Below are 25,833 nucleotides of genomic sequence, written 5' to 3'. Positions count from 1 at the left end.
TATGTCCTTTCAATTCAATTTTATTTATTTATTTATAATTAACGTACACATTACAAACAAAAAATTAAGGCGTTTACATTAACGAAAATCTAAAATAAGCAAGAATACTTTTTCTAAAGATGTAGTAAAATCCCGCTTCGGAATACTCATTCAGACACATGGAACAGGTCAATATCCAGTGTGATCTGTTAGAGCCTTAATTACAATTTTAAAAATAAATATATATTTTTGTAACGATAAAATACAATTGTGAAGTATTTTATGACATCTCAACATAGATGAAGAAGAATAAAGAAGTTTGAGCATTTACGGCCTCGTAAATTCTCAAACTTCCATATTCTGTAATTAATTGATTCGGCAGTCACTTTGTTGTAAAATCTATCCATTTTAATTAATGTTTTACTTAGTAAATACCACTATTTCTTATAATCTACTGTGACACGTGTTTCGATGCATTCCGCATCATACGGTGTTTGAAAATGATGCGGAATGCATCAAAAAACGTGTCACAGTAGATTTTACGAAATAGTGGTATTTACTAAGTAAAACATTTATTGAAAATTCCATATTCTTCATCTTTGTTAAGATGTCGAAAATAATATATAAAAATAACTCCTAATAATCCAGATATGTGAACTAGTATTTGGACACAGTCAAAATGTTGCAATGCTTATCTCAGTCTTGCATTCTTTCCTTATATCGCCATTCGTACATCTATCAAGTTTTTTCGGTGCATATATAAACATAAACAAAAATCAAATCGATATTGCATTTTGACACACTTTGAGAACCGCCGCTGAACCGCCTCAGAAACAAGTCTCAAAGAGAAAGACGTTTGTAGCGGTACCCGCGACTCCGCGCCCGCCAGTCGCTAATGTCCAACCGAGTGGAAAGGTCGTCCGACACGCCGCGCTCCGAACCCGCACTCACGTCCGCCACCCCTGACGCACTTCCGGCCGCCATCTTGTCTCCCGGAACCAACCCCGGAAGGGCCAAAGTCGCGCCAAATCCGACACGAAACGTCAGTTGTCTCACATACTTATCTGTCTTGAAATGTGATCGTGTTAACTGTGCCCCAATTTTATATTGACCTAATTATTAGTACCGTTTTTCTTCCCACGTTTTCTGTTAATTTTTTTTATTTGCGATTGTTTTTTTTTTTAAATTTGCATGTGTTTTTAAAGTATAGATAAAAAGTGCATTTTTAAAACATATTATCATAAAAAAATATCGATGGATGACAGTCAAAATTTCTCATCAATCAGTAGAGTATGTAGTATTTTGCAGAATTATATAAGTACATTTATTTTCAATTGGCCTGGGTGTGTGTGATGTATTTTTTACATTAACCTTCCCCATTCTCACTATTCTACCTGCCTCAAGCCTCCTAAATAGACATTTTGCGGGTAATTCCTTTTTTTAATAAGAAAATATTATAATTGTGATAAAGTTCTAACCCTTATCCGCACCCAATGGTGCATAGGGTACTGCTGCATATAAACTCAGTGTTATCTTGATCATTAAACACACGAAGGAAAGGTGATTAGCCCTCCGCTTCAGGTACTAGTCCAGGGTAATATTGAACAAGTATTATAGTGACAATAGCTTATATTTATTTGACCTTCCTCCGGGAATCGTACCCAGGACCTCCAGTACGGTAGCCGAGCGTGCGTACCATAACACTATGGAGGCCATTCTACAAATTTATCTTACATATTACGAGACAGATTTTTTATTTTAATTTTTTTTCACTATTTTCATAACTAGGCATTTCGACGTACTTTTAAAATATCTAACACTAGTTGCGCTGTGCCTCTCCAAAAAAGAGACAAAGTTCTTGTGCTTGGAGAGGGACTTACACTCAATAATATTTATTGTACTTTTATTATACAATAAATAAATAAATAAATTCACATATGCAGTAGATTATTCACGCTTAACTGTCTCTTCCTAAATGTGTCACACAGTGCATTTTACACAAACAAAAATTATTAAAATTTGACTGTCTACCGTCGATATTTTTTCTACATATGTTATTTCTACAATGGATTTGGTATGTATAAACCGCAAATTTAATTGCAAATTTTATACGTCGTAAAAATGACAGTGATATAAAATTACGAAAAATTGGGCTTGTGAATCGAATGACTAAAAGAATAGTAAAATAAATATATGAGGCAAATCTAGTTGGTGATATAAAGAGAAGAAAACCAAAAAAAACTTGGCATTTTCAAGTATTTCAAATGCTTGAATATAATGAAGGCAGGAGTCGGAATAATCGGGGGGTATGTATGAGGAGATGCATGAATATGGAAGAGGCGAAGATTGTTTGCAAAGACACATCAGTGTGGTACGTTTGGTTAGTTAAGCATATTAACTAACTAACTAACTAACTAACCATCACGCTGCTTCTCAGCAAGGGTAGGCAGAGAAAATAGACACACACCACTCTGTCTTAGCGAAAAAAAATTGCCTCTTCCACATTCGTTTATCTTCTCATACTAACCCGCCGATTATTTCGACTCCTGATGTATGTACCTGATCGTGTCAAGTTTTCCTTGGTCTTCCTCTGCTTCTTTTTCCAACTACATTCGCATCATAAATTTGTTTTACCGTTCTTTTTTCACACATTCGGTCCACATGTCTATCTCAACACAGCTTTCTCAATTTCATGGATTATGCTTATCTCAGCCGTGCACTATTTCCTTATTTCACCGTTCGAATATCTATCATACATCGTTTTGCCACACATTCATCCGAGAGATTCCATTTTGCCTAGTATAGGACCACTTTTGAGTTTGATAATGCAATAACTACTAGTTTTGAGTACTACAAATGTTTTCATTAACTGGTAAAAATACAAACAGTCAACAAATGGTAATAGTAACATACTTATATATTATATTATGTAGAACCATTCTTTCCTCACGCATTCGTTCCACGTGTCCAAACCATCTCAACACACCTTTCTTAATTTTATCGATAATGCTTAACTCAGCCTTGCTTTATTTACTTATACTTATTACCATTGAAGCATCTGTCATGCATCGTTTTGGCGCACATTCGTCTGAGAGATGCGAGTACGTATGTTGGTTTCATTTTTTATTCACAGACACACTCCACGTATGTGGAGCGCATACGTGTGCGTGCGGTCAGCGGGACAGGTTTAAGAGTGAATGTACACGGAACAAAAAGTCGAGGGCTTCCGAGAAATACGTGACGCGACCTAGTTTAACAAATTCCAGAAGACGGAAATGCGAGCCTGAAATATCCTGAAATCCTGAAAAGGAGAATCAAACCGATTTATGGAATTTTTTTTCAGTTTTGCAGAAAATTGGAAGTTGTAATTGTCATAGTAAAAAAATAAAAGGTGGATTTAGCATGCATTAAATTTTTTAATTATTATTTTTCTTTTTAAATATTTTAACTAAAAAATATACTAACCGTTACGCCGCATCCCCGCAGGGGTAGGTAGATAGTCTATCTCTGCAAACAATCTTCGCCTCTTCGACATTCATGTACTTCCTCATACGTACCCATGGATTGTTACGACTCCTGACCCAACCACTTTTAAGTATTTGAAATATTTGATCATGCCAATTTAAATTTAACATCAAGAATTTTTACGGAGTGTGTAGAAGCTTTTGGTGAGGGAATGTAATTAAGTATGAGTATTTTAATGTTTTGAATGATTTAGCATGACAAGGTTTTTGTCGAAACCGGTAGGTTAAAGTGTACTAATTATAAAAAATTGTTGAAAACAAAGTTGTTTAGTTTTACAAAGTTTATAAAATGCGCCACAAAGTATCTGCGAAAAACATTTAAAAAATGCCAATTTTTATTCAGGCTTCCTATGCTTTTATCACCAACCACATTCGCTTCATAAATTTGACTTAATTTTGTTTTTTCACTAATTTGATTGCCAAAATATCTTAACACAACTTTCTTAATTTTATCGATTATGCTTATCTCAGCCTTGCATTCTTTCCTTATATGACTTATATGAACACCTACTTTCCACGGTTTCCAAGTATTTGAAAAAATGGAACATACCAAATTTTTCTTCGTCACCCTCTTAAAATACTACCATTTAATGATACGATTTTAAATTATTTTACGTAGAAAACATTTAATATAATTTTAAAAGTTAGTAACTCCCTGTATGTGACAGTATGTTAACTGCGACACGTTTAACGAAAAATATATGTAAGCTATTATAAAAATAAAATAAAAAAAACAATATTTGATTTATTAGAACGACCTTGTAGGTGTCCGCGAAAATAGTTTAGGACAGTAGCAACCGTCTAGCAAAAAATATGTATAATAAATATTTTTTACGTATAACGTTGAATACTTAAACGCAGAGGCTCTCAAACTTTTTGGCTACAGATCCCTTTTAAAACAAGTAAATATTTTACTTTTGGTAATAGCTAGTTAATAAGTTAGTTACATAGTTAGCGAGTTAGTAACTTTATTACACTCTGTTCACAGTTATTTTACCTCTATTTTTTTCCTTAAATGAAATTAATTAAGTATAAATATTTTTTTAAAAAAATAGTGGTAAAATATCTGAAAACAGACTGAAGTTATAATGTTAGTAAGTTTCAGACAATTTATTTACAACATTTTGAGTGTGCCCAAATACTTGTTCACAAAATCTGGATTATCTCCGATTACAGGAATTATTTTCATATTATTTTTGGCATCTCATCAAAGATGAAAAAGAATATGGAAGTCTGGGCATAATATGAGAGTTTCTGCTTGATAAGAAGCTTCTTTACATCTCACCAATAGATGTCTCTAGTAAAGTTCTAGTAATTCAAGAACAAGGTTTCTAAATTGTTTCATATATACAGAACTCCCAAGAATTTGAGTAGTGTGGTTGTCAATAATGGGTAGAATTGGTGAAGGTTACACGTGTGTAAAATGATCACTTAAACCAGCCTATGACGGTCGCCAGCCCCGTAAATGCCCAGACTTCCATATTCTTCTTCATCTTTGATGAGATGTCAAAAATAATATGAAAATAACTTCTGTAATTGGAGATAATCCAGATTTTAGTATGTTTCTGTTAGTTAGTCCACTAAGGAGTTATTTTTACATTTTGACATCTCAACATAGATGAAGAAATCAATATAACTTGGAGTTCTGAAAATTTGAGTATTGTGGTTGTCAATCATGAATAGATGATGAATGTTGTATATGTGTGAAGTTTTTTACTGCTATGTGTAAAGTAATGCCTGCCTCCGTGGTGTAATGGTCAGCACGCTTGGCTACCGTACTGGAGGTCCCGGGCTCGATTCCCAGGGGCGGGTCAAATAAATAATAGTGATTTTTCATTCTAATATTAATTCAAAATTATCCTGGACTATTGCCTGAAGCGGAGGGCTAATCACCTTTCCTTCGTGCAATTGACGATCAAGATAATACTGCGTTGCTACGATGCTGTGCCCTATGCACCATCGGTTGCGGATAAAAAAAAGTAATTTTGTGATTTCAAATACCGTAGAACGGGGCCACTTAAACTTTGACGTGTTACTTGAGCCCAGTACAAAAAAAAATCTTTATTTGGTCTACAATAATGAACGTATCGACATGATTCATTGTTTCCCTGACAGGTGACACTTATTGTCACGATATGTTCATTATTGTAGACCAAATACAGATTTAAATCTCTTTTTTGTACAGGGCTCAAGTAACACATCAAAGTTCAAGTAGCCCCGTTCTACGATATTTAAAATCTCAATATTGTTGAAGAAGAATATGGAAGCCTTGGCATTTGCTGGGTTTATGACTTATGATAGGCTGGTTGACAAATAATTTTTTAAAATTTTTATCCGCTACCGATGATGCATAGGGCACAGCATTGTAGCAACGCAGTATTATCTTGATCCTTAATTACATGAAAGAAAAATTTACAACATTTTGAGTGTGTCCAAATACTTGTTCACAAAATCTGGATTATCTCCAATTTATTTTCATATTATTTTTTGGCATCTCATCAAAGATGAAGAAGAATACGGAAGAATATAAAGAACTTCCAAGAATTTGAGTAGTGTGGTTGTCCATAATGGGTAGAATTGGTGAATGTTACACGTGTGTAAAGTGATCACTTAAACCAGCCTATGACGGTCGTAAGCTGCGTAAATGCCCAGACTTCCATATTCTTCTTCATCTTTGATGAGATGTCAAAAAATAATATGAAAGAAAAATGATTTTAGCCCTCCGGTAATTCGGTCCAGGAAAATTTTGAATAAATATTAGAATGGAAATCACTTATATTTACTTGCCCCGTTCTACGATACATATTTATCTATATTTATACATTTATAAAATTCAATGGCATGGTATTAATCTCATTAAACACCATTTCGTTTCTGTAAAGCCCTGTTCTGTTTCAAGGACAGAATGTTTATACCACCGCTACGCGTGAAAAATTAATGAATATTCATTGAAAAATGCAAGTCCGGTCGGTGTGAGTTTCTTATGTAAGGTTTTTAATTTATTTACAAGGCATCAGCGATCACGCCATATCGCTCAATCTGATTTTACTATCACTTACTTTACAGAGATTGTTAAATTAACGGCCACAGTTACTTTCGTTTTTTAACAGCTTCATGCATATCTGTCAATTATTACAATAATTATAATATGACGCTACCACACATATTAGAAAATGATAATAGCTTACCAAATAAAAAAATCGCAAACCATGCCATTTTAAATTTGACATGTAAATTTTTAATTTAACTTTTATTGGGTTAATATCATATTTCTTAAATTCTATTATAACAGAGGAAAACCGAGAAAAATATGGCACGATCAGGCATGTCAAATACTTGAAAGTGGTCAGGTTAGGAGTCGTAACAATCGGTAACCAGTAACATGCCTAAGATATTTTAAACTGAAGCATAACAAAATCTGTATAGTGTGGTCGTCAATCATGGGTAGAATATTCAAATTTACGCGTGTATAGCAGTGATCACTTAAAAGAACCTGTGACACGTGGTTTAAAGTTCTGTAAATTCACAAGGTTTACATATTCTTCTTCGTCTATGTTGAGATCTTAATACAATATCTTGATATAATATTCCTTGTGAAAGATCAATACCCACTTTAAATAAATACTTGTTTCAAAATACCAGATTTTTAGATCATTAATCACCTTTGAATGCTAAATTATAACATTTAACTCTTTCAGACCCAGATTAGCTTTTTTTGTATTATTTTTTCACCAACGAATTCGGGGATTAAAACAAAATGTTGACTTTGTTAAATCTGAGCGAAAAATTATAAAAAAACACTTAGCTCCGTCCGTTATCTTTCAGTTAAAAAAAACGAATCGTTTATCACACCGATAACTGTATTAAAATAGATCTCTCCGTTAAATATGTATGTCCAAACAAGTCTGAACGATAATTTAGCGGTCAACGTGATAATTTGCGAGAACGTACATCAATATTCAGGAAGAAGAATTTATACTCAATCGCTTTTTTAAATTATAGAGTTACTTACCTTAGAGTTTTATTTTTTTATTATTTTATTTTATAGAAAACTAACAACTACAAATACATGACAGTAAAGAAAACAATTAACACAAAGTCAATTATAGGTCTTCACAAATAGATACATGGTATATAACACCCATTCATTCGCAAAGAAACACACTCAAACGAAGAGAAAAACTTGTGTTTTTTTTATTATTTACAGAAATATTTCAATTTCATACTTTTTATGTGAGCCTAAGCGGCTCATTGTTAGGAATAGGTATCAAATTGTGGTAGAGTGGGTTCGAACTGAGAAACTGAGAAACTCCGAGAGTCCGCGACACTAACCACGGGACCACAACCCAACACTTGGGCAAAACACTTATTATAAAATCGATTCAATACTTTATTTGCATTTAAAAAACAGATATATATATATATATATATATATATATATATATATATATATATATATATATATATATATACTATATATATATATTATATATATATATATATATATATATATATATATATATATATATATATATATATATATATATATAATATATATATATATATATATATATATATATATATATATATATATATATATATATATATATAAATATATATATATATATATATATATATATATATATATATATATATATATATATATATATATATATATATATTTATATATATATACATATACATATATATATATATATATATATATATATATATATATATATATATATATATATATATATATATATATATATTATATATATATATATATAAATATATATATATATATATATATATATATATATATATATATATATATATATATATATATATATATATATATTTATATATATATATATATATATATATATATATATATATATATATATATATATATATATATATATATATATATATATATATATATATATATATTGGTTAAATACCACTTTGTACACGTATTTTGATTACATATTCCATGTGTTGTATGCATGTACACGAGTGAACACATTTTTAATAACGAAATTAATTATGGTTAAAATATTTTTTTATATGCCAAATTAAAGACAGTTAATGTTCATTCCAAATCTGTTTATTTTTTATAAGAATTTGTGTATCAAAATAGTATTCATAAATGTATGCGAGAAGAACAAAGAGACGCAGTTCATTGACTTTTTTTTTGTTTTCAATATTGTCCCCATCACATGCAACTCCTTTAAAATCGTATGTAAAGGGTGGAGGGCAAATTTTTCAAAAGTGCTCAGATAAGATTAAAATTCAAACGTTTATACGTCGCGCTCGCTCTTTGTCCTTTGAGTTTTAGTACTGAGTATTATTTGATCGGTTTGGTGACGTGTTTTCTTTGTGTTTATTTGCAGTACTGTTAAGAAGGGAAACATCGTGCTTCACTCAATTTATTGGCGTCGCTTTGCTCTTCTCTCGTTGATAATTTTGTAATTTTTTGGAAAATATAAAATTGTCTTCATTCGCGCGTTTCCGCCTTCCTCATCATAAGTGTTCCAGTACCGTTAGTAATAACAATTATTTTAATGTATACAGGAATAAGTTTGGGCTTCAAAGGGATAAAGATGGTCAGATTGAGTATAAAATTAAAGTCATTATTACGTCCTTGGTTTCTTAGTGAACCGATGAGATTCTGACATTTAGCACATAGAAAATATTACATTTTTACAACCTTGAATCAGACTGCTATGAAGATGGTCCGGGAAATACCAAATTTTGAACACGGTCATTATCTGATTATCGATCGAGTAGAATTTCCTTTTTAGTATTATAATTTATTAAATAAAACGCTTGTACAATACCAATTTTAATATTATTTTTTGACATCTTATCAAAGATGAAGAAGAATATGGAAATCTGTGCATTTACGGGGCTTCCGACTGTCATAGGCTGGTTTAAATGACCACTTTATATACGTGTAACATTCACAAATTCTACGCATGACAACCACAATACTCAAATTTTTGCAGCTTCTAGTTTTTTTTTTATAGGAATAACCCGCAAAGCCTCTAATTTTAGAGGCTTATCTGCAAGTAGGATAGTAAGGATAGGGAAGGTAAATGTGAAAAATATACCACAAACACCAAGACCAATCGAAAATAAATGTTTCTTGAATTCATTTTGCAATCGGCGGGAATCGAACCCGCGACGCCAGTTTCGCTACTTCGCCATGGCCCTTGCCGATATATTGATCAAACTCATAACAGAGTATGTGTGAGTTCACAATTGCCATCTATGTTGGAATGCGGAAAAGGCCTCATGAGTGATCTTTTCATTTATTTATTTATTTTTCAAAACTTTTACACACATACTCGTAAGTCATATATATATATATATATATATATATATATATATATATATATATATATATATATATATATATATATATATATATATATATATATATATATATATATATATATATATATATATATATATATATATATATATATATATATATATATATATATATATATATATATATATATATATAATATTCCCGGTGAATAATTTATATTTCTCATTTTGGGATATGGGATTACGGTTAACAAGACTGGAACACAAATAATAAAGTTTAATTTTTTTTTTAAATAATCAAAACTAATACATGGCAAAATATAAAAGCAATAAACAAGTATAATAAATAGGCATAAGAAGCATATTTAAAAGAAACATTTATAACTAAGCCTTTAACATATTATTAGATTAAAACCAATATTTTTAGCTTTTCCACTTTATTTTTATTTGACCAGAGACCGTGTTTCGTCGTTACCGACATCATCAGACTGGTAACAATGAAACCCGGTCGCTGGTCAAATAAAAATAAAGTGGAAAAGCTAAAAATATTGGTTTGAATCTAATAATATATTAAAATGCAATTCCATCACGAAGTGTCAGTGGATAATATAAATCTATTAAAAAATAAGCCTATAGCGGTCGTAAGCCCTGTAAATGCCCAGACTTCCAAATTCTGCATCATCTATGTTGAGATGTGAAAAAACATATAATATATTATCAATATTTCATTCTCGAGAAATAAATTATATATATTATATATATAACTATATTTCGTTCATGCACTTGGAGTTTTTAACGATTCAGTTTAAATTGTATGAATTTGAATCTACGTTATAATATTTATTCAAGAAGTATTTTATATAATAACAATACAATACTTTTATTTCACACAATACAATTTCCTTGTCACGAATATTTCAGAAATACGATTTCGATCGGAAACAGACTTCATTAAAACGACTTTTTGCACTTTATAAAAGGTAAAGCATAATGGCGTATCTGATTACTGTATTTCCTGATATTTCATCTTTTAACGTTAATTATAAAATATTTACAAAAAATATAATTATATTTAAACTAAAATAAAACGAAGATGCTTTAAAATATGATATATATTCTCAATATTTTGAGTAAATTCACTTATCTGGATTTTCTTAACGTAGGAGTTATTTTTATTTTTTGACATTTCAACATACATGAAGAAGAATATGGAAGTCTGGGCATTTACGGGGCTTACGACCGTCATTGGTTTGGTTGGTGACCGGCTGGTTTGAGAGATCACTTTACACGCGTGTAATATTGACAAATTCTACCCACGATTCACAACCACACTACTCAAATTCTAGGAACTTCTATATATTGTTGGGTAATATATCCAAAATTAAACATGGTTAATGTACTGAATTCTACTTTATTTACATATATGATATGTGACGCGTTTCGTCTTATTGGGACATTATCAAAACCATTCAATATGGAATTCTACCAACTACGAAACAGCACTTGAATCACTAGAATTTCACCATAGACAACTATTGGTGAGATGAAAGAGGGTGTTCATTGAGTAAAAGCTCTTTTTTATGTGAGGTTCGAATCCTGGATTATAATTATAATCACATACAAAAAAAAAAACAAAAAAAAATAATATGAAAAATATATTTATATTTAAAGTGCAATAAAACTAAAGATATAAAAATATAATAAACATATCGCTCACTCCTTTCAAGAACGTCATAAATCGAAAAACTTGATTTTTCAGGAGAACGTTTTTAAAGTTTAAAAATATAACACAATGTATTAAAAATAAATATCAAGCCACTTACTGAACTTTTTACTGTGCAACAGATCTTTTTATGTAGGTAAAACCTGAAGGCTGTTTCTCCATTTGAAAAATATTTAGTTTAAATTAAAAAATAATTAAACAACACCCTTTCTTCAAAATGCAAAAACAACACTTTCTGCCCTGTAGCGGATAAATATTAAGTTAAAAATATGCCGCTTTTGCTGGGATATAGTACATTTTTTGGGCATTCCGAAAACATGCACAACTGAAAATTGACGATTTTTGATTTATAACGTTGTTGAAAGGAGTGAGCGATGTATTCACAATATTTTAAGTGTGTCCACTTATCTTGGTTTTCTCAACGAAGGATTTATTTCTCATTAAAAATTTTAGTAGTGTGGTTGTGAATCACGGGTAAAATTTCAATTAACATCCGTAAGTAATAAAGTTGCACTGGCCAGAATGGCGAACCTTATTCAACTAAATTAAGTAATAATCATAAACCCTTATCTGCACCCCAATGGTGCATAGGGCACTGTGTCATATAAACGCAGTGTTATCTTGATCGTTTACACATGAAGGAAAGATGATCAGCCCTCCGCTTCAGGTACCAGTCCATGGTAATATTGAATAAATATTACAGTAAAAAAATCACTTATATTTTATTTTACCCCCCTTGGGAATCGAACCCGGAACCTCCAGAACGGTAGCCGAGCGTGCTGACCATTACACTACGGAGACGGACAAAATTAAGTAAAAAAAAAATAAGTAAACACATAAACTAACAAAATATCAGGTAATAAGTTCTATAATCGTCATGATTTTCTTTAGTCATTCGTATAAAAACAAGAGATGCTTATTCTCAAAATGAGTCATTTTCAAATATATTTTACGCTTGCCATTTTGTTGATTCACACAGTTTCTATATTACATACATGCATTTATTACATACATGCATTGGTCAGTTCAGAGAGTGCAGTGTTGCAATATTTGTGAAATTGCTATCTGAAACATGCCTAACTGGTTTAGTACGGGGGAGTTTGGTTAGGTCACCTACGCACGTATCGATTATTGAATTCAAGCGCCTGAAAACGAATGTTACCTCTTTACTCTTCATGTTTCCCTGATACTGGATTGCGCCCACTCTGTCATCCCACAAGCTCTGGAATCGTCCTTAGATCCTGCTATTTTACTGGGAATAAAAGAAACCTGAGTGAATCAAAGGATGGAAGAAAAAAAATAGTAAAAAATGTGAAGAAGTAGCTGATTGGGTTTTCATGAGAGACAAAAAATTAAAAGTGGTCATATCAGGAGTCAGGTGGTGATATAAGGAATGAATGCAAAGCTGTAATAAGCATTATCCGTCAAATTAAGAAAGGTGTGTTGGGATGGTTTGGGCATGTGGATCGAATGAGTGAAGAAAGAACAGTTAAACAAATTTAAGAGGTGAATGTAGTTGGAAATATAATCAAACGAAGACCGAGACAGACTTGGCATAATCGAGTATTTCAAATACTCAAAAGTGGTCAGGTCAGAAGTTGGAGTAATCGGCGGGTATGCATGAGGAGATGCATGAATATGGAAGAGGCGAAGATTTTTGCAAATATAGATTTGTGTGAAGTTCTATTCTCTTTGCCTACCCCTGCGGAAAGCAGCAGTATGTTTACTTATATTATTTGTATTAACTTAGTAATTGATCATAAACTAAGTATTAAGGCCTTTTCTTTAAACCCAGGTAATATTTGACGTTATTGAATATTGTCTTAAAACACTGTTTTGTATCGAAAAATAGAGTTATTGAAAGATTAAAAAAAATATTTTGTAATATACTTATATTCTAAAAAACAAAATAATCGGACATTTATTTTTAATAAAAATTTGGGCTTGACATCTAGCTCTCAGCGTTGCCGGACGCCAACTGAATACTATTATTGCGAGTAAGATCTTAAAAGCGATCCTAAATAGAGAGAAAATAAAAACCTTAAAAGTAGTTTTTAAATCAGTCATTCCAAGATATTATAAAAGTACTGTCATTTATGCTAGACATTTCACGTGAGATCATATTTTAATAAAACCACGTTCTCCTCACGGCTTAGCAAATTTGATTCACAGCCTTAAATAGAGCCTTAAGGTTGATCGAGAGAGTCATGAATCAAGAGAGTTCTTCGATCCGAAATCATCGTGACCCAAATTTGCCGGCGTTGACTCTTTCCTTTTCGAGATATCGCCTACCAAATACTTGTTTTCATAGCAAACCGCCTTTCTCCTCTTCAAAGAAATTAAGCCCATACCTGAATCGTCATAAATCGCAAGAACTTAATCATAATCGACCATTTTCGATCATTTCCGACTAGCGATGGGCGATCAAATGAAAAACTGAATTAAAAACCGACAAATTGTTGATCTTCGATCGGCTTACTATTAATGGATTCAGCATTAATTTTGTGGAATAAAATGTTGATTATTTAAAAAAAATAGAAACTTGCATAATACCACTTATTGAGTTTTATTTTACTACACACGACTAGTTTCGAGAAACTACAATTGTTTGCATTGAAAAGTGGTTAAAAAACTGATAAAAACTGTTTTTTTAACCACTTGCCGATGTAAACAACTGTTGTTTTAGAAACTAGGCGTGTGTAATGAAGTGATGCAGAAAGATAACATGATTCGAAGGCATGGCCTAGGTGACGTTATCCAGGACAGAAGGACATATAACCTTAAGACGAGGAGACCTGACCCGAATAGCCTACAAGAGCAATAAGTTGGGATGTAGCCAGGAAGAAGAAGAATTTAGTAGACTCAAAAAGTAACGGTTATCAATTTGTTAGTCACTTCACTATTATCGACAGATAGATCCATTCATTTTCGTTTCGTTTGCATTTTTTTCGAATCCATTCATTTTACGCTCCTAAATCAGAAGTGAAAAGTAATCTATATTGTAATTAAAATTATTTATCATGTATGAAATAACTTAGTTTCTTTTAATCACCTTGTATAATTATAACACACAACTGTCGAGCAGATTAGAATCAACGACCTTCTCCTTCCTGAAAAAACACTCATTTATTTTATCTTGTTTATAATATTTTTTTCTGTTGTTTAATATTTTTTTTGCTTTTTCTTTTTGTTTAACATATTTTTCTATAAATCATTTGAATAAAATTTATACAACAGTTTTTATAGTATTGTATTGTATTTCCATGCACAACTTTGCCTTAAATAAAATTTTAAAGACTTATTCGCTTTTTCTTTTTATTTTACATATTTTTCTAAAAATCATTACAATCAAATTCATACAATAGTTTTTTAGTATTTTATTGTATATCCATGCTATAAGCTTTGCCTAAAATAAGGTTAAAAAAAAATAAGTCAGTGGTTAAAATTTATACATACGAGTATTAAAACGAGTGTTAAATTAAAAATGACTGCGATAATTTCTCATATTCGTGTCAGACAAAGCATCTCCAATTATGGTGTAATATTTTATGAATCATTTTCAACTGCAATAATTTGTCTGATTGAAATACATAACTCATGAAGTCATTGAATAAAAGAATAATACAAATATAAATTTATGTAATTATTTTTTATTTTAATTGTAAGTATACTTACATATATTGTATACTACACACATTAATTAGGGTAGACAGTAGAGGTAGGTAAGCTAGGTACTTAATCAAATTATTTTTTTACTTCTCAACATAGATGAAGAAGAATATGGAAGTCTAGGCATTTACTGGGCTTAAGACCGTCATAGGCTGATTAAATTGATCACTTTACACACGTGTAACATTCATCAATTCTACCCATGATTTTATCACACGAATAGATATCTCTAGTGAAATTCTAGTGATCAAGCACAATGCTTCAAAATTGGATCACAAACATAGAATATTATTATATATTATTTTAGACAGATTATTTTTTAACAAAGATGAAGAAGAATATAGAAGTCTTATCCTTATAATCCAGGTTTGTGAACAAGTATTTGAACACACTCAAAATGTTGTTAAGCTAGGTACTACTTACTAGGATAGGCAGTAGAGTTAGGAAGTAAGGTAAACTGGTACTACTTAGTAAGGTAGGATAGGTACTGGTTGCGTTTTAATATTTCACGCGGGTCAGTTAGAATAGACACTGCTTTTTTACCTATACGAAAGGTACGAAAGGCACGCCCCTGTATTCTACCTACATTCTATAAAAGAACTGGTGAAATTATGAATTGCATAAAAAAATAATATCATATTGTCGGGTTGTAGTCCCGCGGTTAGTGTCGCGGACTCTTAAGTCAGAGTTTCTAGGTTCGAACCCACTCTACCAAAAGTTGATACCTAAAAATGAACCGCTTAGGCTCACAAAAATAGTATTAAATTGAAATATTTCTCTTTAAAACAGAAATATGTATATATTTTCAGGAGTTTAGCAGTATGCTAAAATAATCTAGTTAGGATATTGCATACATTCAAGTAAAAGAGTTTCTGCTAAATAAAAGCTAGGTACTGCTTTTCTGCCCATATAGATATATATTCCATTTTCAATTCAATTTCTAATTAATCCCTTATCCGCACCCCAATGGTGCATGGGGCACTGCGTTATATAAACACAGTGTTATCTTGATCGTTCACACGAAGATAAAGGTGTCCAGGGTAATATTGAATAAATATTAGAGTGAAAAAATCACATATATTTATTTAACCCCCCCTGGGAATCGAACCCGGGACCTCCACAACGGTAGCCGAGCGTGCTGTCCATTCACTACGGAGGCGGACAGGTATATATTAATTTGGTTTAATTCTCAGCATATGGCAAGCAAAAGGGCTATTACTGTATTACCAATGACTGTACATGTGTTTAAATATGAACCTCTCTCGGCACACGTACGGTTAAAATAATAATAATTACATTACACACACTCGCATGCAAAACTTTCAGTAAAAAACCCGTTTCCATACGAAATACATCAACGCATGTACAAGAAGGAAACCCGCGACATCAGTACTGGTTACTAAGACTTGCATACTAGTCCAACATTTTCCTCGCATTTTCTGCAAAAAGTACAGGGTGGCGCAAAATTAATAATCCTATTGAAAGATGTAATTACTTTTGCAAATGGTGGAGATTTGTAAACTTAACACCTGCAGTACACAAAAAATTTAAGATGGCGCAAATTTAATCATCCGTTTTTGTTATTGAAAAACTTTTTAACTCAGTAAAAAATAAAAGTGAAAAATTCTCAGTAAAAACTCAGTACAAAAATTGTTCGCCTCCTTAGTGTGATGGTCAGCACTCTAGGCTACCGTTTCGGAGGTCCCGGGTTCAATTCTTAAGGGGGTCAAATAAATACAAGTGATTTTTTTCACTCTAATATTTATTCCATATTACCCTGGACTGATACCCGAAGCGGTGTCATAAGCTTGATGTCAATGTCCAAATTCTTCTGCATCTATGTTGAGATGTCAAAAAATTATATGAAAAATAACTTCTTTAATTGGAGATAATCCAGAATTCTGAAAAAGTATTTGAACACACTCAAAATATTGTTCAAACAAAGATTTCTCTCACTCAATTTAAAAATATATATATTTAAGAAAGACGTTATTCGAAAACAAAATTTAATCGTAAATTAATACAGCTGTCTAGTTCACAAATCGCTCACTCCTTTCAAGAACGTCATAAATCAAAAAACTTGATTTTTCAGGAGAACGTTTTTAAAGTTTAAAAATATAATACAATGTATTAAAAATAAATATCAAGCCACTTATTAACACATCTTTTTATGTAAAACTTGAAGGTTTTTTCTCCATTTGAAAAATATTTAGTATATTTGAAAAAATAATTAAACGATACCTTTTCTTCAAAATGCAAAAACAACATTTTCTGCCCTGTAGCATGTAAATATTAAGTAAAAAATATGCCTCTTTTGCTGGGATATAGTACATTTTCTGGGCATTCCGAAAACGTGCACAACTGAAAATTGACGATTTTTGATTTATGACGTTCTTGAAAGGAGTGAGTGAAATGTCAAATAAAATTGACGTACAACGCCATTTGTAAAAAAATATTACATCTTGCTATAGTGTGATTAATTTTGCGCCACCCTGTATTTGGGACAGAAGAGAATTCCGCAGTGATGAAGGAATTAACATTCTGCAGCCACATTTAATGAGCTTCTATTGTGAAATATTTCGTGAATTTTGAATCCAAACGATCTGATTGCGTGACAGATTCGATTTGAGAATTGTTAAGATTGGCAACATTGAGAAATGGCAGAAAATTAGACAGGTTGTCTGGACTTTGTCGTCGAAATGTCTGTAGATATTTTGTTTAGTTATTATTGCTTTATTAGTTGCTTAACTGGCAGCAAATGGAATCATGGAGTTGGCAAAAGAAGGATGAAAGTAGACTAAATGCAGCCGAAATGCGATCTCTCAGTGCAACAAAACCATGTATGATAGATGTTCGAATGGTGATATAAGGAAAAATGCGAGGCTGAGATATTTTTTTTTTAATAAGAATTTCATTTATTATTTACTTTGCTTATTATGTACAAGGTTTATAGATCATTTAGTGGATTTTCGTTTCTTCTAGCTAATTCAATATGTTTTTATTTGAATCTGTGTTGGGAACAGAAGGGATAATTTAGTGTAAAATAAGTATTATAGATATAGAGGAAGCATGGAGTTGGTAAAAGAAAGATGAAATTAAACATAATGCAGATGCGATCTCTCAGTGCGGTTAAACGATGTATGATAGATGCTGGAATCATTCTTAAGTATATAAAATACTTGAAAGGTCAGGAGTCGGAATAATCGGCAGTTATGTACGAGGAAATGCGTGAATGTGGAATAGGTGAAGAATATTTGAAAATATTAAAATGTATTTGTATGTATACTTACAGTAAATCCCCCTATCACATTGAGATACGTAACGCGTTTTCGGAGGGAACGTTTATGGAGTTAATGTTCTAAATATATTTTTTTAAATATTTACCAGCGGAAATGGCTGAAATAAGTCATATTTAAATCGAAATACAATACAAAAAAATTACCAACTATAACGTTCTTTTCAATAACGCTGTACCCATTTCAACGTTATATGGGGGTTAACTGTATATTGATTTAGATACTCGTAAATTTCTTTCCTTAATTAATTCGCGAGTCACTGTGGCAATATCTTTCCATTTTAAATTACAATTTTACTTGGTTAATACCACAATTTCAAAAAATATATTGCGACACATGTTTCGATTCATTTCGCATCATTTTCATACGATATTTAAAAATGAATCAATTCAATTCAATTCAATTTAATTCAATTTATTCAACAAAAAAATAGTACATACTTAACAAACAATATTCAAGGCGTATATATTAAAAGTAAGCAAGAAGACTTAAAGGTGTAGAAGAATCCCGCTTCGGAAAACTCCTTCGGATACATGGAACAGATCAATATCCAATGTGATATTGTTCAACATAGCGGTAGCTCTTCCTACAGGCATAACCATCGGCAGGTTGGTCCTGTGTATAGGAATGTGAAACAATCTATGTCGACGCTGTCTTAGGTAACTATCGGGAACATACAGACCAATGTTCCGGATAATTTCAGGATTATCGATCATACCGCGCAACAATCGACAAAAATGCGTTATCAAATACACATTCCTTCTAGTCTCTAAACTATTGTAACCAAGCATACCCTGGAGAAACTGGGATGATGAAATGATGCGAAATACATTGAAACACGTTAAAAAATAATGGTATTTACCATGTAAAACTCAAATTAAAAGTTGTAAATTACTACTTAACATGTATATTATAACCAAAGATAATTGTTTTTGATTGCAATGCACAGATAATTGTCAATGGATGGATATGGAAGCTTAAAAAGGTTTTGAATAATTGGAGCCTCTTCATGTTACAAAATAACTCATCGTACAACTCGCTTGAGGCGTGAATCTAGGTTTCGTTCTCCATAAAGAGATATCCGTTAGATGAAAAAAAAATAAGTGGATATAATTATTCTAAAATGCGAAGACATCAATAACGCAACATGTTCAGTTTCAAGTTTTTATACTAGGTACAGAATAATATAGGTTGACGAACAATTTAATTTATCACAGGAAAATATAAGTACTATATATATATATATATATATATATATATATATATATATATATATATATATATATATATATATATATATATATATATATATATATATATATATATATATATATATATATATATATATATATATATATATATATATATATATATATATATATATTTACAACATTTTGAGTGTGTCCAAATACTTGTTCACAAAATCTGGATTATCTCCAATTACAGGAGTTATTTTCATATTATTTAAATAAATTATCTGGTCAAATTATAAGCTAAAATAATAAAAATGAAAATAGTATTTTCTGGCGTTTCTCATGTGTGTGATTGATATTCAGGATTTGGACCTCACATACTAATACAAGAGTTTCTGCTTAGTAAAAAGCTTCTTTACATCTCACCAATAGATGTCTCTAGTGAAGTTCTAGTGATTCAAGAACAAGGTTTCTAAATTGGTTCATATATATTTAGAACTTCTAAGAATTTGAGTAGTGTGGTTGGCAATAATGGGTAGAATTGGTGAATGTTACACGTGTGTAAAGTGATCACTTAAACCAGCCTATAACGGTCGTCAGCCCCGTATGCACAGATGCCCAGATTCCCATGTATATATATATATATATATATATATATATATATATATATATATATAAATATATATATATATATATATATATATATATACAATATATATATAAATATTATTATTTTTTTACTTTCTTTTTTTTTATTTTAAATACTTTTTCATTTCACACTATATGATAATTACAAGTAAAAAAAAAATACAATGTTAATACAGAAAAAGAGCACACAAAGGCATGGCCAGTGTGTGGGTTTACATTTTATTTTAAATTATATTATTAAAATTAGATTTAAAGTGCTAATATAAACTACATATACATATTTGATTGATCAGAAAATATAAAAAATATCAAAAAGATGGATTTGAAAAAAAAATCAGTAATAATGTACTATTTATTGTAACAGCGAACAGTTAATAGAATTCCATATTGAATTGTTGGGTAATATATCAAAAAATTAAACACGGTTATTGCACTCTTCATATTACACTCTTAATTGATAATGTCTTAATAAGACGAAACGCGTCACATATCATATATGTAAATAAAAGTAGAATTCAATCCAATAACCATGTTTAATTTTGGATATATTACCCAACAATTTGAAAATGTACTTATATGTATGAGTTATACGTTTCAAAGAAGAAGGTACGTTTTTTTATGTTAATAATATATTTACATTACTTTACCACTAGCGATTTTATGGCAAATGTTTTTTTTTATCTAGCTGTTAAAAATTGACAAGATTCGTAATACGGATAACAATACGCCTGTGAATATTATAATTATCATATTGTGTAGGCGCCAACTTTGACCTTGTTATTGTTGACCTACCTCGTTTAGTCGAGGTGTAAATGAACCTTTGCTTATTGTGACCTCAGATAAAGGAAATGCGCTTTGATCAGGATCCTGACCTACAAGTATTGTGAATCAATTGATTTCAATAAAGATAAAACTTAAAAATAAGAATCAATATTAATAAACTATGAGAGAGAAATATTTAAAACACAAAGCTTTGGCGTTTAATTTGTAGAACTCCATTGAAATTTATATATAAATTAAAATCAAACACTGATTTTTGAGTCTAATAAAATGTATTTTTTTTTGTCCAAAAACACATAAAGATACATTTTGTGACAATTGTTTCGCCTTGTTATGGCATTTTAAAACGAATTTTTCAAACAAAGAATTACTAATTTTTCTAAAATAGTTTTTAAACATACAGTTTCAGGTTTCAGCATGCAGAATACCGTTTATTTACATAATATAGAATACAACAAAAAATTATTTGCTAAGTCGACATGAATAATAACAACAAAATAATATTTTGCTTAGTCGACATGACCCACTTAAACTAGTGACTTTAAGACACGCTTACTGTTAGATGCGTTATTCTTTGATATATTTTACAAAGTTGAAAAAATAAAACGTATTTGTGTCTTGTCGAAGACTATGTATAAATGTTTATATTTATATATAATTTAATTTTTCTATGTTTAATCTTACGATGCTAAGACTTTTACTACTTTTTTCGTAACACGCATCGTCTCAAGTTTAGACGCGTAAAATATGTATGAAAAAATCATTCGTAAGGTGAATAATTTATAAAATCTGATTAAATTAATGATATTATTTTTTGACATCTCAGCAAAGATGAAAAGAATATGGAAGTCTGGGCATTTACGGGGCTGACGACCGTCATCGGCTGGTTTAAGTGGCCACTTTACACACGTGTAACATTCACCAATTCTACCCATTATTGACAACCACACTACTCAAATTCTTGGAAGTTCTATATATATGAACTAATTTAGAAACCTTGTTTTTGAATCACTAGAACTTCACTAGAGACATCTATTGGTGAGATGTAAAGAAGCTTTTTTACTAAGCAGAAACTCTTATATTAGTATGTGAGGTCCGAATCCTGGATTATAATCACACACATCTTCATCTTTGATGAGATGTCAAAAAATTATATGAAAATAACTCATGTAATTGGAGATAATCCAGATTTTGTGAACAAGTATTTGGACACACTCAAAATGTTGTAAATAAATTAATGATTATAATCAATTCATTTCAATTTTCATTTCTTAAAATCTAATGTAACAGGTTTCAATGCGAAAAAAAATAATAAAAGGAAAAAAATCAAGTCTCTCTCACAACTATAATTTCCAATACTATTATAAATACGACATACTCTCACATGTTGCATCTGTATAACCCTTGTTTGTATTTTGTAGTCGAGAATTCACAATAATAATAAATTTATTTTTCGTTTCAATTTTATGTTCTTAAAATCAAATGAAATTAAAAAAAAAAGTTATTAACTCTCTCTCACATCTGTAATTTCCACTTCTATAATACTTATTGCAATTCGATAGACGCCATCCTCTTACATGTTATATCTATAACCCTTGTTTGTATTTTGTACTCGAGAATTCATTATATAACATATGTTACCTAACGTATATCTGCCAACACAAGTACTTACATAAATTCACATAACTTGTTTTAATCTTTTCAAACACGAATTATAAGGTCAACTGCTTAATTGGCATAATTTTCTACAAGTTGAAATTTAAAGTTCAAATTGAAAAATACTTTTTTGCTGTCTAGTTTTTAAATGATCCCTTCTACTTCAACGAAGATGATTAATAGAACTAAATGTTTAGCAAAAAAATACGTTATTAAGACGTTTAGTAGAAGTAAAACTATGAAATATAGATTTTTTAAAAAATTGCAATTTTCCAAATATTTAAGGGTGAAAATTACTTAAATTTTAATAAAAGATTATCTTTGAGATATAAACATGACTTTATAATACCAAAATGCAATACCAAACAAATCCAACAGAACTTTAAATATGTATTTAAATATTTCAATAAAAAAATATATACTTCAAAAACCTGCCAACCTAGAGACTTAAAAATATTGCTATTTTTTTTTGTTTCTTAATAATAAATTACGTATATAATATTTTAATCTAAGAAAGAAAAAATATGTAATTTCAATAAAAATAAATTGTATTACCAACAACTAACAGGTGTCAACTAAAAACTAACAAGTCCCTCTCCAAGCGTTTTTCTGCATATATGGAACACTTATCTGCACCCGATGGTGCACAGGACACTGCAATATATAAACGCAGTGTTATCTTGATCGCTAACACATGAAGGAAAGGTAATCAGCCCTCCGCCTTAGGCACCAGTCCATGGTGATATTGAATAAATATTATAGCCAAAAAATCATTTGTTTTTATTTCACCCCCCCCCCCCCCCCTGGGAATTGAACCTGGGACCTCCAGTGCGGTAGCGGAGCATACTGACCATTACACTATGGAGGCGGACTGGTTAATCAGTTGAATAAATTTCCCTTCAAATATTTTCTTTTCCATTTAAGATTCGATTCTATGTCATCGACACTTATTTAAACTATTATTCGTGTCATACTAACTGGGTTAATATTATTTAGAATACTAATCAGTCGAAATTGAATCGCTTATTTTAAAATTAAAAATAATCGTTTGACTTTTAACCTTTAAACGTATCCTACAGCGAAACTTTCACTTGTTTTCGCTTAAACGCAGCCGAAACATCATGATTAATATTTGTTACACAAAATTAAAAATAGCGTTTATCGATTTGGCATCGATTCTATGGAAGAACGTGACGATTTATATAAAAAAAATAAAATACTTTCACAAGACCACTTTTGATGAAAACTTTTAAATGCGCAAAAAAAGTAAAATGAAAAATGTTCTCGTTTTTTGTGTTTTTAATCGTGTGATATTTAATTATTTGGTATGGATATCGACATATATAATTTTTTTTTAAGTTTCTTGAATACGTTTTGCAGGTAATTTGTGGGACATTTTATAAAAGTTTATAAAATAGTAAACATTTTAATTTGACCATTAACTAACCACCGCATAAATTAATAAAATTTATAAAATAGAACTAAAACTTTATTTTTGACCACTTTAATTTTTTTCTTATTTTTCAACGTCTCATCAAAGATGAAGAAGAATATGGAAGTCTGGGCATTTACGGGGCTGACGACCGTCATAGGCTGGTTTAAGTGATCACTTTACACACGTGTAACATTCACCAATTCTACCCATTATTGACAACCACACCACTCATATTCTTGGAAGTTCTGTATATATGAACCAATTCAGAAACATTGCTCTTGAATCACTAGACCTTCACTAGAGACATCTATTTGTGAAAAAGTATTTGAACACACTCAAAATGTTGTAAATTACTTGATATTTTTTTTTCTCCAACCGGTTTTAACTTCACTTTATTACCTGCTTATTAACCTCTGACTTTAGTAGAATATTTATGGCATCTCAATATAGTGAAGAAGAATATGGAAGTCTGGGCATTTACGGGGCTTACGTCCGTCATACACACGTGTGACATTCACCAATTCTACCCATGATTGCCAACCATACTACTCAATTTAAATTTAAACACCTTGATGTATTGATCGAACTCGTGACACAGTACATGTGAGTTCACAACCACCATCTATGTTGGAATAGGGAATATTGTTAACCATGAAAATTTCACATTACATGTCCTTGAAGATGACAAGATTCTTGTCGAAACCTTGTTGGAGAAAAGTACCAAAAATAAAAGTAGTTAAAAATAAAACATTAGTTTTATTTTTAAAAGTTTACTTAAACTGTTATTTTTAACTGAGAACTGCTGAGAGTCTTGAATATCGCCATGAAATAAATTTATTATTTTTTCATTTTCAGGTGCCTACCCAGGACGTATGGAAGTAACGCCCAGTGTTGCCTGTTGAGAAAAATGTGACGGCGCTCACGCGGGGATATTAATTTTATCCGCTTGCAACACCCGCCCGGCTGACAGATCAGGCTGTGGAAGAAAAAAAATAATTGAAAAAGTGTTAATTATAATTATTAGTATATTCGACATTTCACCGGTGAAATGGTGATCAGTGACAATGCGTTGGCTCGCTAGAGCGTCGCCCAGGTCGGTCCGTGACATTGGTTTGTCGTTTTTTTGAAGAAAAAGTGTTAAAAAGTGATTTTTAGACTAAATTGTGATTGCGATGGCGTCCACGGAACGGAGGAAGTTTTTCATGGGGGAAATAGCCCTATTTGCAGTTATTCTACTGTCAGGATTTGCGCTGTGTCAAGGTAAGATTTTTTTTTAATATATAATATAATCCGCCTCCGTAGTGTAATGGTCAAGACGCTCGGCTACCGTTCTGGAGGTCCCGGGTTCGATTCCCAAGGGGGGTAAAATAAATATAAGTGATTTTTTCACTGTAATATTTATTCAATATTACCATGGACTGGTACCTGAAGCGGAGGGCTGATTACTTTTCCTTCTGATGTAAAACGATCAAGATAACACTGCGTTTATATGATGCAGTACCCTATGCACCATTGGGGTACGGATAAGGGTTTTTTTTATTATTTAATATTATCTATGTTACTAAGTCCGGGTCTGTATACTAATGAAAAT

The 25,833-nt window shown here is 30.9% G+C and overlaps 1 protein-coding gene across 2 annotated transcripts in view; it reads left to right on the top strand.

Annotated features, from left to right (window-relative positions):
* Window positions 1–866: 866 nt before the first annotated feature.
* Window positions 867–25,833, top strand: part of LOC148305030 (uncharacterized) — a 166,522-nt gene continuing 141,555 nt past the window's right edge. For both annotated transcript variants that reach the window (XM_088267336.1, XM_088267338.1), the window contains exons 1-2: window positions 867–1,021; window positions 25,098–25,502. In XM_088267336.1, the coding sequence (XP_088123462.1) occupies window positions 25,415–25,502 (88 nt within the window). In that variant the 5' untranslated portion in view covers window positions 867–1,021; window positions 25,098–25,414. The remainder of the gene's footprint in view (window positions 1,022–25,097; window positions 25,503–25,833) is intronic.

Source organism: Brachycentrus maculatus, unplaced genomic scaffold, assembly GCF_059751285.1.
Source record: "Brachycentrus maculatus isolate JH-2025_06_01 unplaced genomic scaffold, ASM5975128v1 h1tg000293l, whole genome shotgun sequence".
NCBI lineage: Eukaryota > Metazoa > Arthropoda > Insecta > Trichoptera > Brachycentridae > Brachycentrus > Brachycentrus maculatus.
The sequence above is the reverse complement of the archived record's forward strand: the minus strand, read 5'-3'. Positions and strand labels throughout refer to the sequence as shown.